The 17,323-nt window shown below is 36.2% G+C and overlaps 2 protein-coding genes across 5 annotated transcripts; both read right to left on the reverse strand.

Annotated features, from left to right (window-relative positions):
* Positions 1-322: 322 nt before the first annotated feature.
* LOC137935087 (uncharacterized) lies at positions 323-6,339 on the reverse strand. Of its 4 annotated transcripts, XM_068779741.1 has the most exons (6): positions 5,603-5,915; positions 3,290-3,460; positions 3,076-3,211; positions 867-1,468; positions 705-771; positions 323-527 (listed from the first exon to the last, which is right to left on the reverse strand). In XM_068779741.1, exons 1-6 carry the CDS (start codon positions 5,609-5,611, stop codon positions 433-435), a joined length of 1,080 nt encoding a protein of 359 aa, XP_068635842.1. In that variant the 5' UTR covers positions 5,612-5,915; the 3' UTR covers positions 323-432. The 4 variants fall into 4 exon arrangements, with proteins under 4 accessions (XP_068635842.1, XP_068635840.1, XP_068635839.1 ...); XM_068779739.1 differs by lacking the exon at positions 5,603-5,915 and adding an exon at positions 6,294-6,339 and having other exon boundaries at positions 3,076-3,460; XM_068779738.1 differs by having other exon boundaries at positions 3,076-3,460; positions 5,603-5,916.
* A 7,648-nt stretch (positions 6,340-13,987) lies between these two features.
* Positions 13,988-14,715, reverse strand: LOC137935541 (histone H2B.3-like). The gene has a single exon (XM_068780193.1). The coding sequence runs from the start codon at positions 14,616-14,618 to the stop codon at positions 14,184-14,186; it is 435 nt and encodes a 144-aa protein (XP_068636294.1). The 5' UTR covers positions 14,619-14,715; the 3' UTR covers positions 13,988-14,183.
* Positions 14,716-17,323: the final 2,608 nt, after the last annotated feature.

Raw genomic sequence — 17,323 nt, forward strand, 5'->3', positions numbered from 1 at the left:
CCTTGATGGGTCATTGTTCAACATTTTATGAACTAATCCTATCTGTTCTAGTTAAACTCAAGTCTAGTTTTGTAGATGGCGACTTTCTCAAACTCTCCCTGTTATTACAGATTAACTATTTGCTGACCCTGTTTAACCATTTATAAGCATCAAAATATGGTTCCAATACTTCTTTGTTCAACTAATCTTTTCGATTTAAGAGAACCTTAAACTGCAGAAGGGGTCATGGTTAGGTTTTTCTTGCAAGCTTTCCATATTACCATACTCTCAGACTTTCAGTAATCAAGCATCTGTTATTGAAAACTTCTTCACTTACCCTCTATTTATTTTCCAGCAAATAGGCTGACTAGAGGAACACAAAGCTCTAATCAATGGTTGAAGCTAAATTCGTCCAACTTGCAATGTTCATTTCATTGTTAAACTCAAAAAGTTTTACAAGGTATCATGAAGTTGTAGACTATCATCTCCTCTTATGACATTCAGCTCTCCCAACGAGGCTCCCACATTATTAAGAAGAGACGTATCACCTGTCGAAAGAAATAGCATGGTCAACAGGAAAACCTCTAACCATTATAGTAGGCTTTAGAGAGAGAAAGAGAGGACACATTGAGCTGAGAGTTATTATACTGTATCAGAAAACAACTTTTTTGTCTAAAAACAGAACAATTAGTTAGTATGGAATGCATTTCAGAAAACACATTAACCTGCAGAATCTGTAGGAATTTGGCCCTTCGTCCTCCAAATTTCTTCAAGATCCACTCCACTTTTAAGCTGACGTAAAAATAAAAAATGCCGAAGTTGAGAAACCCTAAAAATGAGACAAGCATAACCACAAAAAAGAGAATTTCTTAAGCTGCCACCCATACCTTGGTCAGGATCAACTCTATCTGGTTTCTTAAGCTTTTCGCTGCTATTCGTCCAGTCCCACGCAAAATGCATAAACCAATGTTCAGAATCTTCATAAGCTCATCTCCAGACTCCAATGATTCGCTAGCTTTTAGAGACCTCGTAACATGTCCAATGAGGTCTGATTTATTATCACAACGTCTACAATAATATTCTGCATCCAATCCAATGTTGCCACCTACAGTTCCTGCCATGTAGCACCTAAGCGCACAACTAATGTGGGCAATATGGCCACATATATACATTTCACTTACCCTTGCTTCGCATCTAATGAAACTGTAACCTCCATGAACCCAATCAACAACCTTGAAACAAAGAATACAACAACAATCACGACAAAATCCTTCTTCTGTGCAACATATATTACATTCCATGGCCTCCAGAGTGGAATCTCTAGTTTGCACATAGACATGGCACAACCTATTTCCTGCTTTACAACCTATGGCCTCAAAAGTAGGATCTGAATCTTCACTCATGGAAACTATTTCATGACCCACAAACTCAGAAGTAGGATCTAGATCCTCACTTACGGGAGGAGCTATTTCATGGGAATTATTGACTTCTGAAACAAGCAATTCATTTAATCAGAACTCAAAAAGAAGCACTTATATCAATCTATCTTGTGAGATGAACCATTTCAAAAATAAAAATCAAAACAACCATTTAAAAAATAAAATGAAAATACCATTTCCCTAAAAAAATTTAAAAAAAAAAAACTTTTGAGATAAACAAGATCAAAACATGAAAGTTGATGCTCAACGTAAGGAGCAAAAAGAGGGACTAAAATTAGGAAGATAGTTCAATTGTTTTTTTTTTGGATCTTAATCATGAAAACCTGGGACCTGTGAAAATATAGGTCAACCCGGCTGAGATGCAAGTCGACCCAGTGGGTCAGAAGCCATAATCTTAATATGTGCCAAAGCATTATTTCATTTCTCAGCTAATACTGAACAGTTTTCTTATCAAACCACTTCTAAGAGCCAAAATCTCATACATCCCTCACTTCTGTTATGTCGATACTACCAACAAAAATATTTTACAGAAGAGTTAGATGAAATTGTAATCCAAAGCATGTAACAATGTTTGGTGTCAACCCACATTTTGGTAAATCAGCTGGCTTTTATTTACTTTTCTTTGTCATAATGAAATCATCATTCTCAAAAAAATATATTACAATTTTGGCTTTATATGGTGAGCCAACTTTCTCTAATGAGTTACCTACGTTCTTTAACAGATAAAGTGTTCATAGGCTGATGATCATGTTGTGGTCCCTAGTGTTGCCTTCATGGAGAAACATATGATTGATATGACAAATTTAAGTAACATAGGCACTAATGTTCAGGCAACATGGTTAATGAGTCATGTAACTGAAATCTGTTATTCAAGTTTAACTGGATCGTGTAAGCTTATATGGGTCTAATTTGTATGCATATGTTATAGAATTGGAAGCCAATTGGAATAGCCCATTGTACTCACTCTCCATTGGCGGGATGACTCAGCAACAACTCACTGTCTGCACCGCCCTCCCACTCATTGTTTCTTTTTCATGTGTTTTGCTGTTCTTACTGCCATGTCTTTTGTATTATTAAATCTTTGTACTGTGTCTCCTTCGGGAGCCTCTTAATGGAATCCACATTGTCAAATTTATAAATTTCAACAAACAAACAAAAAAAAAAAAGAAGTAGCACGTAAGAATGCAGCCAAGTGATTTCAAGACAAACTATCACTTTTCTTATAGGAGATTCTGCCACCCCCAAAGCAAGCTAGTTATTATAGAGACAACCAAAAATAGAAGGTTCACATCAGGGATATTGGGACTAGTTTTTAATTTGTCAAACAAACATAACTTGAAAAAGAAGTCACTCTTAATTTCTTAGTTGCTTAGCTACATGAGCACAGATACATAACGTCTGACAGCATGGAGGCCTTTAAAAACATTTAAATAAATAACATACAATTTACAGAACTACATATCAAATGAAGAAACAGTGAGGATCCGGGCAAAATTAACCAACATCACAACTTATGAACAGTAAATACAAAACACAGCAAGAAAAAGAAGGAAATCATAAGCGACAGAGAGAGAACGAGGAGAGACGATGATGATGATGATGATAGTGATCATGATAACAAAGAAGAAGAAAAGAGGACTTCTAGAACCAAACCTACCAGCAGTGTCAGCATCATTGGCACAAGGGATCCTCCAGCTGAATGAGGCAAAAAAAGTATCAGCATCAACGTCAGGGAATTCCCTCTCTAAGTAGGTTTTAACTGTATGCTTGCTTTTAAAACTCCGTCTTTTACCCTGATGTCCAACTAAGCGGTCAGGAAGGTAAAGATATCTATCAAGCCAATAACCTGATTTGGATTTTCTCCATCCAACCTTCCATTTCCACCTGTCTCCAACATTAGGCCAGTCCCATGGAGCATAAGGTAAACCTTCTCCAGAAGCTCCCCCAACTACAGGAGTCAGATGTTGGCCATTTTCTGATAAAGTACTATTTCCTTCTGAGCCCAGCTCCTTAATTTTGCACCCATTAGCCATTGATTGAACCTAGAGAAAAAAAAGTAACATTAGAAATAAATGAAATATTACAATAAATTGAAAAGCCAGGGAGTTTGCTTTTTTATTTTACTTGGACAAACAAGTCAGAGTATCACTCATGTTGCAAAGATCATTTTTTTTTCTTTTAATTTGCCCAGGGGTAGGAACAGTTGCTAGCAAAAACTAAATTAAACCACAACAAATACATGCAAAAGAAACAACAAAGAAAAAACACATCCCCCACAAGATACTCTGACAAGTAGTTTGCTTCCCTCGGGATATGCGACCAAATGACAGTTAGAGGATCATGGATGTCTAGAATCTCATGAAATTGAAGAAGCAGAACGATTGTGAGAGGACTACCATACAGTCTAAGGCTCAAGGAGACTCGGATCATAACCTCAGTGGAATCAGCATGCTCATCAGGAGCAGAATAAACTAACACAATTTGCCATCACTACTGCAAATAAGACCTCCCCTATGTTGTCTTGCGTATTCCCATTATTTAGCTTGATCCAAAGCAGATACCACTCATAGATCCCCACAATGCATATAGCCAAGGAAGTACCAAACATTCTCCAATTGTCCCAAATAACAGCTCCAAGCAAACGGTGAAACTTGGGGAATTTTTTAGCACAAAAAGGAATAAAATGGACAACTTTTTCAAAGACTCCACCACCAGAGTGAGGTATGCTAAAGAAACTACAGTTATTTATCACTCCCCAAATTCCCCAAGGCCAAACTTAGAAAGAATGGCTCCCCAAAACCTAAAGGTTAAAGGGCATATGGTGAATATGCGACCCATAGATTTCTTATTGAAGTTGAAAATTTCATTAATCCAATTATCTACTTGCATCTAACGAAGACTAAGTTGGTCAGACATTCAGATAGTTTTGCACACCAAACAAAATGCATGACCCTAGGGATGGAAGCAAGTACGGACATTTTCCAAGCAATGGAGCAAGAAAGCATGGGCACTGATGAGTTAGGCATGAAAAGAAGGAATAGAGAAATCACTAGAAGCATTCCATTTCCAAACAAAGTGGTCCGCTTCCCTATGTCTAATGTAGGAGCAAGAGTAGAGAAAGGCAACTACCTTCAACAGTTTCCATATCAGAGAGATTATGCCTACAGTTAAGATTCCAGCAATAATGTGCATATTTACAAGTGAAAGAAGCAAGAACCAATATCTGAGGGATTCTATAAACTTCGAAGATCCTAGGGAAAGCATCAACAAGGAGGATGTCACCTTCCAAGTGCCTAACCAAAATCCATTGAGTTCTCACACCAAGACTTGACTTGTGCTTCAACTTACAGATGGCTTTTTCAAAGATTAGAGGCATGGAAAAGAGAGTCGGGAGAATGTCAGTCGTCATCACAATAGGCATATAGAAGAGTTTACTTTTCTTTAGAGGGTGAACTTCTCCAACTAGTCCTCCATGTTTGGTGAGAAGGTTCTCCTTTACTATTGGTTCAAAGAATAAAATTACAGTTATAACATGTAGAGTGTTTAGTAAATGGAAAACTTGTTGGTTACAACATTTTATGGTGGTTGTTGACGGGATATCTTAGTACAGTTTTTCTTTTTTCTTTTTATGTCCAACAAAAACTTCAGAAATGAAATTAAATTCTCAAAACAGCTCCCATAAAATCTTCAAAAGATAATATTTTTTCATAGAGTAATTCTCTCTTAAATAAACCCAGTCTATTGTTTAGACAAGTCACTGAAATGAAGTCCCCAAATAATACTTCACAGTATTTCAATCCTCCATGTATGATCAACGACAACTTTAAAATCCAAGAAATTAGGATTATATTTTTAAAAGACGCCAATGCAAATATCATACAGGTCAAAGTAAAGTTTAGGGAATTAGAGAAAATACTGCTATATCTTGCCTTCCCGCTATTAAGTTACAGTGATGCACATGGCACCACTACCAAATACAACACGTCAAGGGTAATATCGTCGTTTTCGTGGGATAGAGCTGCTTGGTCCCTACTCTGGCGCGGGCGAAACAGTAAACATCCAGTTGTTCATGGACTCAGAAACAGTACATTTCATAGGGGAAAAAAGGACAGAAACCAAGACAGGAAATACATGAGAACAGATGATTTTCGGTGAGACATGCGCGAGAAGCGTAGGAGACTTACGTTGGTCATTCAGAAAGAATCTGCCCGGAGTTCCTTCCCTCGCAGCTCATTTTCGAAAAAAGAAAAGACAGAAAAGTCAACCTCCGCAAAACGAGACAAGCGAAGCCAGGTGGACCAGAATCTTGGCCCCGTCTCAATTGTTCATGGTTGCGATTTTCAGAACCCCACGGCTTCACAAACTCGATCAAACCAAGAAACGATTTCGCAGGTCGCGGGCGACTACAAGGCTACCGAACTCTCTGAACCAGAAACCAGAGCCCACGGAAAGCTCGCAGGACCTGGAGAAAAACTAAAAGGAAGGGATAATGAAGGCCGACCAAGCGAGCTTAGCCTATACTCCACACCCACGCGCACGATAGGAGAACTACACCACATCTAAGCGCCAACAGGAAGCCACTGGTATTTCCTAAAAATTCACGACCCGTCACATTGTTACCTGAAAGATTGGGAGCCAGTCGCAGATCTCCTAAAAGAACACTCGATAAGAGCCTATCACACCGTCCATTCAATCCAATTCCTATCTGATATTAAAAAATGAATCACGAAAAGCACAAAAACAACATCCAACACACTGAAAACAGAAAAGTGAGCCTACTAGACATGACGATGGAGAATGCGAAGCGACACCAAGTTCAAAAATAAAACACGAATGAAATCAATAAGAAATAAAATCGGAGCAGTGAATACTTACAAAGATGCAGGCAAGAACCAGATGGAAATTATCCCAAATGACGAGACTTTTTATTAGGTGTGAGATGTGACGGTAGAGAGGAAGACAACTTTCTATATCTTGGCAAGAAAATTTTAACAAAAATCTTAGATTCTTCTAATTATAATTAAACCTAATAATAAGGCTAAATTAAAAATTTTAAAAATAAAAATATTATATTATTATTTTAAAAGAATATTTATATTTTTTATTTATAATTTTTCTCATTCACATGGGGGGGGGGGGGGGGGGGGGGGCGCGCGGAGGTGATTGCTTATCATGTAAGGGTTCTTTGTCATGCTCCCTTACTGCTTGAAGAAAGATGAATCATACAAGTACTGAATGCTTACTTGTCAAGCAGCAGCACAACGGGCTAACCCTCAAATCTCCTCGGCCATGCCCCCTCTTCCACCCTGGGAGAACTGAGCTCAGAATCTTCAGAAAAATAAAGAATCCATACACAACCCACAATGACACTTTCTTTTCTCACCTTGCTCAGAATCTTTGGGCCCTCAACCTGAATTTTGGCCTGGATTTCACCTTATCGACTGTGATGGTTTAACTCTATTTCATCAGAAGTGTAATTGGCCATTTAAGAAGTTACCTAAATTCAGTGACAAAACTTTCTTCAGCGAGAATTTATGTAAATGATGATACCATTATTATAAGAATGAATAAAATGCAATAAATAGGAGTCAGAGCCTCAAGCAAATGAGGAACAGAGATTCTAAATTCATCTTAACAGGAGATCCCTTCTTTGACAATAAGAAAGTAATTTAACAAAGCCAAACCACAACCTATCTGCCATTTGCTACTTAAAAAAATCTGCTGAGATTGAGTTATTTCAACAAACAATTTACATATAAGTTTTATTCATGATGGGCATATCACCAATATGTATCGCATATCGACCGGTAAGAATTAGACTTTGCTCTACCCAATAAAGGCGTAAACAGGGGTGACATGTCAGCCAAAATGCATATCGGGAATGCCATGCACCCGTTACTGGTTGTAGTTAATAAGGATGAATGATCAAAAGCAATGGAGCAATATCTGGTGCAGCCAAATACAGAAGCAAACTACATTCCATTTCCTGTCTGTCTTAACCTGGCTGAAATCAACAATCATGTCTTTATGGTCAAACCTCCAAAAGCATACCAAAAGTCTTACCTATTGTTAAGAGAATATGACGTACTGAAGTCATTAAGTCTATACTTGTTTATTTTCTCTTTTAAGTGGCAAAGGGCCGCTCTTATAATTTCATCTAGACTCTTTAATATAAATTGGAATGAGAGGAGCTAATTCTAATTGAACCAAAGGGGGGAAGCTCCCTCTTAGCTCTCAAGTTCTCTCTCTCTCTCTTCACTCGGCTACACCTTCTCTTCTCCTTTTCTCTTCTTCTTCTTCTCATCCTTTCTTCTTCTCTTACCACTAAGCACTACAATAGATTAAACCCTAAATCTCACATGGTATTAGAGCAGGGATTCTAAGCTTAAAGTTTTAAAGCTACTCAAAATTCTCATGTAAAGCTCAAAAAATCAACCTCATGCCATAGAAGTTTTCATTGCAAAATTTCTTAAAATCAACCTACACATGATTGAGAAATCTCTTCTCCAGCCAAAATAAGTTCTATTTAATCTAGTTTTTAACCTCTCTTTACCTTAATTCATCAAGCTTTTTATTGAATTAAGCAATTTTTCTTCTTTGTGGCTGAAGTCTTGTACCAAATAAGGCCCCAAACATCTGAATGTACCAAAGAAAACAACTTAGAACTAACCTTTTCTGATCGAGAAGAAAAACTACTCTTATGATGTTTGCCTAACTCACAAGATTCACATGATAACTTAGAAACAAATTTCAAAGAAGAAACTAAATGTAGTTTTGCTCTAAGAGCAACAGACCCATCTGAATTGTGTTTTACTGCAAACACCCATCGACAGCCCATAGTTTTTTTTACTAAGGGGTAATGAAATCAAATCCCATGTTTGATTACTCCATGGCAGCTCTCCTTCCTAGATTTTCCAGAGCTTCAACACAACAAGAAGTTTGTGTTGGATTTTGTTGAAGAAAAAGTAATGTGTGGTTATAGGCCTCTTCATACTCTTGGACCCGAATGTCAAATTGTGCAGAATCCGAAAATGAAGTTGATATTGACAAGTTTCAAAGTTTGGTTGATAATCTGATTTATTTGACTATTACTAGACCAGATATTTCTTTTGTTATAAGTGTTATCAGCCAGTTCATGCATAAAACTCCATTCTCTCATTGGCAAGCTCTTGAAAGGATATTGAGGTATTTGAAAAAGAATCCAAGGTAAGGATTACTGTATAAGAACAATGGGCATTTTAAAGTTAAAAGATTTGCATATGCAAACTGAGTAGGTTCTCAAATGATAAGGAATCTATTTTTGGTTTTTGTATAATGGTTGGTGGTAACCTAGTGACTTAGCACAGTAAGGAACAGAGTGTTGTAACACGGTCTAGTGCAGAGGCCAAATGCAGGGCTATGGCAAAAAACAGTAAGTAAGATGCCATGGTTTCAATGTTTACTCACAAAGCTTGATTTTCAAATAGAGACTCATATGCAACTTCATTGTGACAATGAAGCAGCCATACCTATTGCTACAAATTCAATGTTTCATAAAAGGACAAAACACATTGAGATTATCTATCATTTTATTCGTGAAAACTTAAGATTGGAGTTATTAGTATGCATTACATTCCTTTCAAACATCAACTTGCAGACATTCCTTCCAAGCTTGGAGTGTTTGATGTCTTTGCACCACCAGCTTGAAGGAGAGTGTCAAGAGAGTATCATGTAATTAAGCCATTAAATCAATGCTTATTTGTTTTCTCCTTACGTGGCCAAGGGGCACTCTTGTAATTTCATCAAGACTCTTTAATATAAATTGGAGTTAGAGGAGCTGACCCTAATTGAACCAAGGGAGGAAGCTCTCTCTCTCTCTCTCTCTCTCTCTCTCTTCATCAGCTACACCTTCTCTTTTGCTCTTCTCCTTCTCTTTCTCTCTTCTCCTCTTACCACTAAGCACTACAATGGGTTAAACCTCAAAATTTAACACCTACATAAAAGAAAATGAACCTTCTACAAATTTGTACACAATGAACTTTCTCCTCCGTGTTTGCACACCTTTGGAACAAAGATGTCATTGCGGTGAAGAACAGGTCACTTCAGAGAAGTAGAATTGTCATTTCAAAACAAAATAAAAAAAAATAGCATGACCCCATAAAATGGGTGTCACGTTTATAACTTGGGCCTTTTGGCCCTCAAAGGTCGCTTGGGGTTTTCTAGTGTGAGGCATTGGGCTCAAGTCTCACCAAGGTGTGTACGTGTGCAATCAACATACAAAAAATATGACACATATACATAAAAGGGAATAAAGCAAGAAAGTTGTCTTCCTCCAGCAAAATTATAACCAGAAAATGGGTCAAAGATGGCTGTAGAAGTCATCTTCCATGACTCGTTATTCAAGTAGAAGTGATGCTAACTCTCCTATAATCTAAGTGGGTAAAAAGAGTACTTGTTTAATTTCCGAACTTAAATATCTTATTTTTTCAATTTTCAAAAGAAAATGTATATTATTTGCTCTTCCCAGAGGTTGATCCAGTCTCTCATTTCTAGGTCATGTCATAAAAAATTCTTGCCAAGTCACACTCTATTACTTTTCATGCTAATAGTTAGCATAAGACAGCACTATAATCATATATAACCAACTGGTCACTAATAATAAAGCATGAAGCTTCCACCTGATTAGTTAATGACTTAAAACTACTTGTCTGCTTTTAAAAACCGTATATACTGCATGCTTCATTTCCTGTGATATTTCAATAGGCTCGTAATTACATTGAAGGCACTCTCCATGCACAATCCTGAAACTGTTCCGCTACCTGCATACAGTCTTCCAAGAAAACTAAGTGGTCAATTCTGCTTACAAGAAAATCATGTAGAAATGAATACTATAATATAACAGTATCATTTTCAACCTAAAGAGAGAATTATTAGAAAAAACAAAAGGAAGTATCTACTAGAATTAGCACATTAATACATTATATATTTTGGCAATCCCATGGCTGGTAAGGAAGACGATACATGGATGATTTTAAGGATAACTTTGTTTTTTACAAGCCACTCAACTCAGACTCCCATGTCCAGTTTAGCTACCTCTTAAAACCAAGGGTTTCTCTGCCTACAGTTACCTACAAGAGGAACATGTAAAATAACAAAAATACCACTGTTGCTGACATGCAAGACAACCATGAACCAACACTGCATCACTATCCAACAGAAAAGCCAGTCTAACTCACTGGATTCCAGTTTCCATGGCATTCTCATAAAAAAGGATTTGAGTAATGTTTTCTAGTCATTCAACATTTCACAGAAGCCTCAATTTCAAGCAACATTGAGAGCCTAGTTTCGTACATGTTGGGTCCAATCAAGTCCAACCTGGGAAATGTAACTCTTGAACTAATCTTGAGCTCATGAAAATGAGGTCAGGCCACATTTCAGCTTCTGCTGTTACAGCATGTGACAGGAAGCAGGCTGACTCATAAGTAGGGGTATAAACGGATCCAGAAACATTTGGATTTGAAATTTTAGATCAATTCGAAATTATGGATCCATCGGATCTTAATCAGATATTCAGTTATCCAATTTAGTTCCAAAGCAGAACGGGAATCAAAATATCCGGATCTAGATTTTTTCCTTCTTACTGCCAAAGAGTTTTCATTCCCCAAGTTCGAAGAGTACCCATTCCCCAAATTTTTTATATTTGATTTTTTTTACTTTCATTTCCTTAGCTTACAAGCAAGAGTCCTTGAATTTCTTCTTTCAACCTAAACAGTAGGCAGTCAGAGAATCTTAACATTAGCTATCATTTCAGTTTTTATCCTCCCTTCTGTTTTTACTCTCCCTCCCTCTTTTTACTTTCCTTTAAGTGTCTCTATTCTCACTCCCTTCTCCATTCCAGCAACACCAATAGTCATTCATCTATGTTTCCTTCCCTCTCCATTCTCTCTCCCTCGTTATTTGCTGGGGTAGAGCTATTTGCTGGTCAGATCTGGGAATGGTTTACATTGCTCTGGTCTAACCTTACTCCAGCATCTCCTCTCTTGCTCTCTTTCTGTTATCAAAGGCTAGGTTGGACCTGTGTGTTGGTTAAATGATCAGGTGATCCTTTGTATCATTTGAATGGATCAAGGATTTATTTTCATTTTAGTTTTTTATTTTTGTTATTTCTGATTTTCCTTTTTCTTCAGCTTTAATCATTTTTTATTAGAGAGTTCCCAGCTTTTTTGTATTCTCATTTTTTTTTTTTTCCTAAAGGTTTTCAAATCCAGATATCATCTGAATCTAGATATTATCCAATGGATCGGATTCATATATTTCTTCAGATACTTGGATTCTAGATACCCAGATATCTGCAAATGGACCAAAAGTGGATTTACAATATCTGAACCAAATCCGGTCCATTACATCCCTAAAAGATTTTCCATTTTGACACTAAAACCGAACAATAGTACATTATCACACTAAATAATTAAACTATGTTTCTAAAGCCAGTGGCTAATAAAAGTTTAGTAGCAGTGGGTAACAGAACCTCCAATATGTAGGATTGGAAGCTTAACATATCAAAATTAGGAAACACTTAGTTCCCTACTTCTCTGCCACCAAAATTGCTGTATTCCTCATCCTTCAGTCAGCAACAGCAGAGCCTTATCTTATCCATGTTTTACTCAGGCATGCCTACAACTTTAGCACTTCAAAAATTCACAAGGTTGTTTTGATCTTCAAAAAGAAACAACCCTCTTAAGTCCTTAAATAAAACAAGATGACTTCAACTTTATCTTTGGCACCATTTATATGTAGAGCAGATTCCTGATCTTTGCCAAAAAAACTAATGTCAAGCAAAAGTGATGGTGATTTGTCAAACCACTGATTTAGGGCGTTCAGCTCCTTGATTACTCAGAAGAAGAAAAAGCCTTCTCACTCTCAGATGTGTGCTTATGCAGTATGCACACAAAGTATTTAAAGGATTGTTGATCTTCAATCATTGGAACTCTAATTTGTATGACACTTCCCCTCAAAAAACCTGAAGTAGTCTAACCATCAATGGTTCAACTTTTTGCCTCAGTATACTGGTCCTACTATGATATGGTGGCTGAAACTAGGAATTGAGCATATTTAGTAGTTTAAAGACAGGAAATAAGAAAGAGGTGTACTAAAGAAAACTCTGCAATGAAACTCTAACAATTCTAAAAATACTTTGAGAGAGCCTCTTTAACTCCGGGAAATAGGATTCACAGTTAAGTGTCATCAAACCATACAATTTGAACCATACTAGTTGCTTACCATATATATCAAAAAAGGACCAAAAGAGTTCCCTTTAACAAAAAATGGTCCTGAAGTATAGTTACTTATTTTTCTACAAATATAAGGTCATCCAATACAAGCTTTTTTTCATAAATGTAAAACTATATTTAACACCAGGACCTTAAGATATAAGAAATCTTAAGTGTCATATTCAACGAACTATTAAACCCAAACATGTGACAAACATCAGCAAACAAGAAACCCATCAACAGAGTGGAAGAGAGAGAGTTAGAGAACCTTCTCAATGCCACCATCCTCCATCTCCATGTTGAACAAAAATAACTTGCTCTCCCCGAGAATACTTTCTAGATCATCAATAACATGTGAAACTGGAAACACATGGAAAAGAGTTTAGGCTGTAAATAAAAATGAAAATTCACCAAAATACAAGAAGAATTCGCATTAGGAAGGTAAAGCTATGCATTTCAGTAAGAAGGAAACAATTTCACGGAAGGAAGCACTAGAAATTAAGAAGAAAAACAGTCGTGGCATAACCTTTGGCTTGAGCAAACCAGCACAACAAGGTCTGACACGAGCTGTACAGATTTCTGACGAGAATCACTGCCGCCCACTCATTTTCAATGGTCATCTGAAAACCATAGAGATTCCGGCAGCCAAACAAGAAACAGACTCTTGATAGAGAGTCTCGCTCTGTCCAGGACCGCCATTTCTGCAAGCCTTGGAAATTTTTCCCCGTCCTGTTCCCTGTGCGAATTAGAGAAGACAACTCTTGCTCTTCCTGTATTTATGTTGCAGAGGAGAGAATGCGCTAAAAAAAGGGCAAAATCCATTTCTGCGCGGGAAAAAAGGAACTTGCTTTTATTATAGAAAAACGAAATCACCCGAACATTTTCTGAAACTTATCCTAATACATTAATAATGTGGGAAACTAACCTCCTCCAATGAAAAACTCAATTCAGCACCTATAACAAGGATGCTTCATATCAAACACACCCCCCTCTTACCATGAATAGATCATGACAGACTTCGCCTACACAAGTGACACCGAACCGATTACTTAGTTTGCCTCAGTGCGAGGCTACCGATTTTGAAGATGAGCACAAGGTGTATCTCCGTATTACCCAACTCAACCACGCATCGTTACAGTTCCAAAATTTCCAGTTAATGCTATCGATAGGAAACCAGTAGATCGTCTTGCAGGAACAAAATTCAAACGTAAATGACGAAACGATTAATTCTATTATCTTGAAGAGTTACCGCCATAGATAGGGAATCATATGATCGTCTTCCAATAACAAAGTACAAATGGAGTGCATACCAACCAGCCAAAACGTAAATGCAGAATTGATTAATTCTATAAGAACGAAGAGTTAGCAGGGAGAACCCATCCACAGATTCTTTACACGATCCACGAGCGAAACTAAATATACCCACAACAGATCTAACCCGATTCATCATGAATCTAAAGCCACAGACTCGTAAATTTCACAAACCCCCAAAAACTCGAACCACAGAAATCCTAAACTAAGAACTGGTGAACTTGGTGACCGCCTTAGTCCCTTCAGAAACCGCATGCTTAGCGAGCTCTCCCGGAAGAACCAATCGAACAGCCGTCTGGATCTCCCTGGAGGTGATGGTCGGCTTCTTGTTATACCTTGCCAGCCTAGAAGCCTCCTGAGCAAGCTTCTCAAATATGTCGTTGATGAAACTGTTCATGATACCCATCGCCTTGCTTGAAATTCCAATATCAGGATGAACCTGCTTCAAGACCTTGAAGATGTAGATCTTGTAGGTCTCGACGCTCTTCTTCGAGCGCTTCTTCTTCTTATCGGTAGAAGAAGCATCTTTGGGAAGCTTTTTTTCGGCCTTCGGCTTCTTCTCCGCTACGGGAGCTTTCTCGGCCTTCTTCTCCTCCACCGGCTTCTTCTCCGCTGGCTTCTTCTCAGCCTTGGGCGCCATTATCAACTGACAAAGAACGAAAAATCTAAGGAAGATTAAAGGCCGAGAGAATCGGAAGCAAGCAGAGGAGAAAGAGAAAGAGAAATCGAAGAGAACCTTGGATGAGGAAAGAGCAGCCGCCGCGGAAGTTCTTATATAGATGCAGCAAGGTGTAAGGTGATTGGTCAATGAAGTTCGACGCGGATGGAGGGATATAAAGCTTTTTGGATCGTTGATATCAGGAATGAAACATAGACGGTGGAGATTAGATTAAAATAGTTCGCGGTGCAAAAGCTTTTGTACGGGGCTTGAAATGGCGCCTGGGTGCGGGCACGGGGGTCGGATCAATGACTCCGCTCTCTGAAATCAATCGTGTTAGGGTCGGCACGAGTTGGGTTAAATGTGAACCGGACTCAACTAAATTTAAGTTGGGATGGGTCGATTTTTCACCTCTTAAAACCTGCCAAGTTTATGGGTGGATAATTTTCTCCAAAACCGACTCAAAGTAATTTATTATAAAATTATTTTCGTCTATATTTTAAAAATATATATTTTATAATTTTAATAAATACTTTATATAATTATTATATTTTTAATTTTATATATAATATTTTAAATATTTATTTAACTTTTTATAATATATTTGTACTTTTTCCAATTTTTAGAATTTGATGTTAAATATTAAAAAATCAAGATTATCAGTTTGGAGAATAAAGGAACGAAAATACAGATAATGGGATTGGATAATAATGAAATATATAGGGGATGCCCTTTTTATTTATTTTTATTAATATTTGTTGATGTCGATTCAAGTATATCAACTCTATTGAGAGCAAAATTGTGTAAATAAAACCCTATTAACTCAATCGAATTCCAATAACATAACTAATTTATTGGGTTTGAATCGAGTCAACTCAGTCAACATTAAGTCAGTAGGATTTTTTGTGGTTTTTAGGCATATATTTTAATTCCAAAAAGAAAAAAACACTTTGTAAATACCTCCTCAGAGCAAAATTATCATAATATATTTCATAATTTATTTATCTGTTATTAATTTCTTAAATCGTTTGAACATAAATGATTCGTGAGACTAAACAAAAATTAATAATTACTAAAAAAAAGCATATAATCTCTTTTTATTTCAACTTCAATTAGTTAATAATGCTCATATACTATGTAAAAAATGTGGTGAAAATGTTTCTATATGGATCTTAGTGTATAATCATATGATATGATTCTTGGTAATGGGTTCTATTTAAACTATTTGAGCATAATTAACAAATAATTAATAAAATAATAATATTCACATTTAATTTATATTTAAAAATATTATAATTATTCAATATACCAATTAAAATTCAAATAAGTTGTAGTAAATATTTATTTATTTTTCGAAAGTCAAAATACACTTGATAGGATGTCACAAGTAAAAAGTTTTACCCGTGACATGCATGATTATGTGGCATGCCACATAAGCATTTTTATGTTTTTATTTATGATTTTATTAATAGGAGAGGAGGGAGGAGCATCCCTCTTTTCCTCTCTTCATGGTGTCTTTGGGAGACCCTATCCAATGATAAAATGCATGTACTAAGCCGATTCACCTCACTCATATGCGTGAATCACTCGTATGCGTATGTCTGCTCATAGACTGTCACGTATGTTGCCACATCACGGGTAAAAAGAAAGTGAGAGAGAAAATAAAATACTTGTTTGTGTCAGTGTGCGCAATGGAAAGTGTAGTGTAAAATACTTATTTTTGTTAGGGTTTAGGGTTTAATATGCACAATGTAAAGTACAGTGTAAAGTATTTATTTTTGTTAGTTTGCACATTAGAAAGTGTGGTGTAAAGTATAGATAGATTATTTATTAAATAAGATATTTTGATATATATAAATTAAAATAAATTATTTAATATTAGTTAATAAATAAAATATATTAAATATGATAATTAAACAAATGCTTACTTTTATATTATTAAAATTGTAATCAAATTTTAATTTTGTAATATCTAAATATGAAATAATTATACAAACATCGTAATAATAAAAATAAAAATAATACAAATATAACTCAATCACCTTTTTATATAAAAAATTATATTTGTACATACAAAAATACAACACAAAAAATATTTAGTGGCATTAAAACATAATAATCAATAATTTTGCCACGTCTAAATTGCTAAAACATCTCAATAATATGATTATCTTATAGATTGTACTACGGACTCTCTCTAAATACTTATTGAGTGTTCACATCATCTTCAACATCATCACTATTATCACTATCTTCATTTTCACTTTCATTGTTATCTCCACAGTGTTATCCACCAGAATCATCACTCATCTTCTTCATCTTCAAGTAAATCCATGTAATTTTCCATGCGTAAATAATTATGCAATACACAACAAACAATCACAATTTAAAAAAAAAAACGAAATAAATATACAAATATACACATAGAGTGGATGCAGAATGTATAAAATAAGTGGGCATCGTCTTCTCCAGCGAGGGGAAACTTAAAACAATCGTCCATCCAATGTCTAGTGACCAAAACACACATAAAACACTTGGTGTGGAATACATTTAATCGATGCAAAATACCGATTGCCAACCCAATCAAGATAATACGGTATCACAAAGGAATCCTATACCTCCCAATAAACAGATTAAAAATATCGCCATGCAATTTTTACCTTACTTTCTTCCAAATAGAGTTGGAG

This window comes from Aristolochia californica, unplaced genomic scaffold (genome assembly GCF_029961685.1).
Source record: "Aristolochia californica isolate CCGP_79_NKW_82.1479 unplaced genomic scaffold, dmAriCali1.0.hap1 SCAF_6, whole genome shotgun sequence".
In the NCBI taxonomy this organism is placed as follows: Eukaryota; Viridiplantae; Streptophyta; class Magnoliopsida; order Piperales; family Aristolochiaceae; genus Aristolochia; species Aristolochia californica.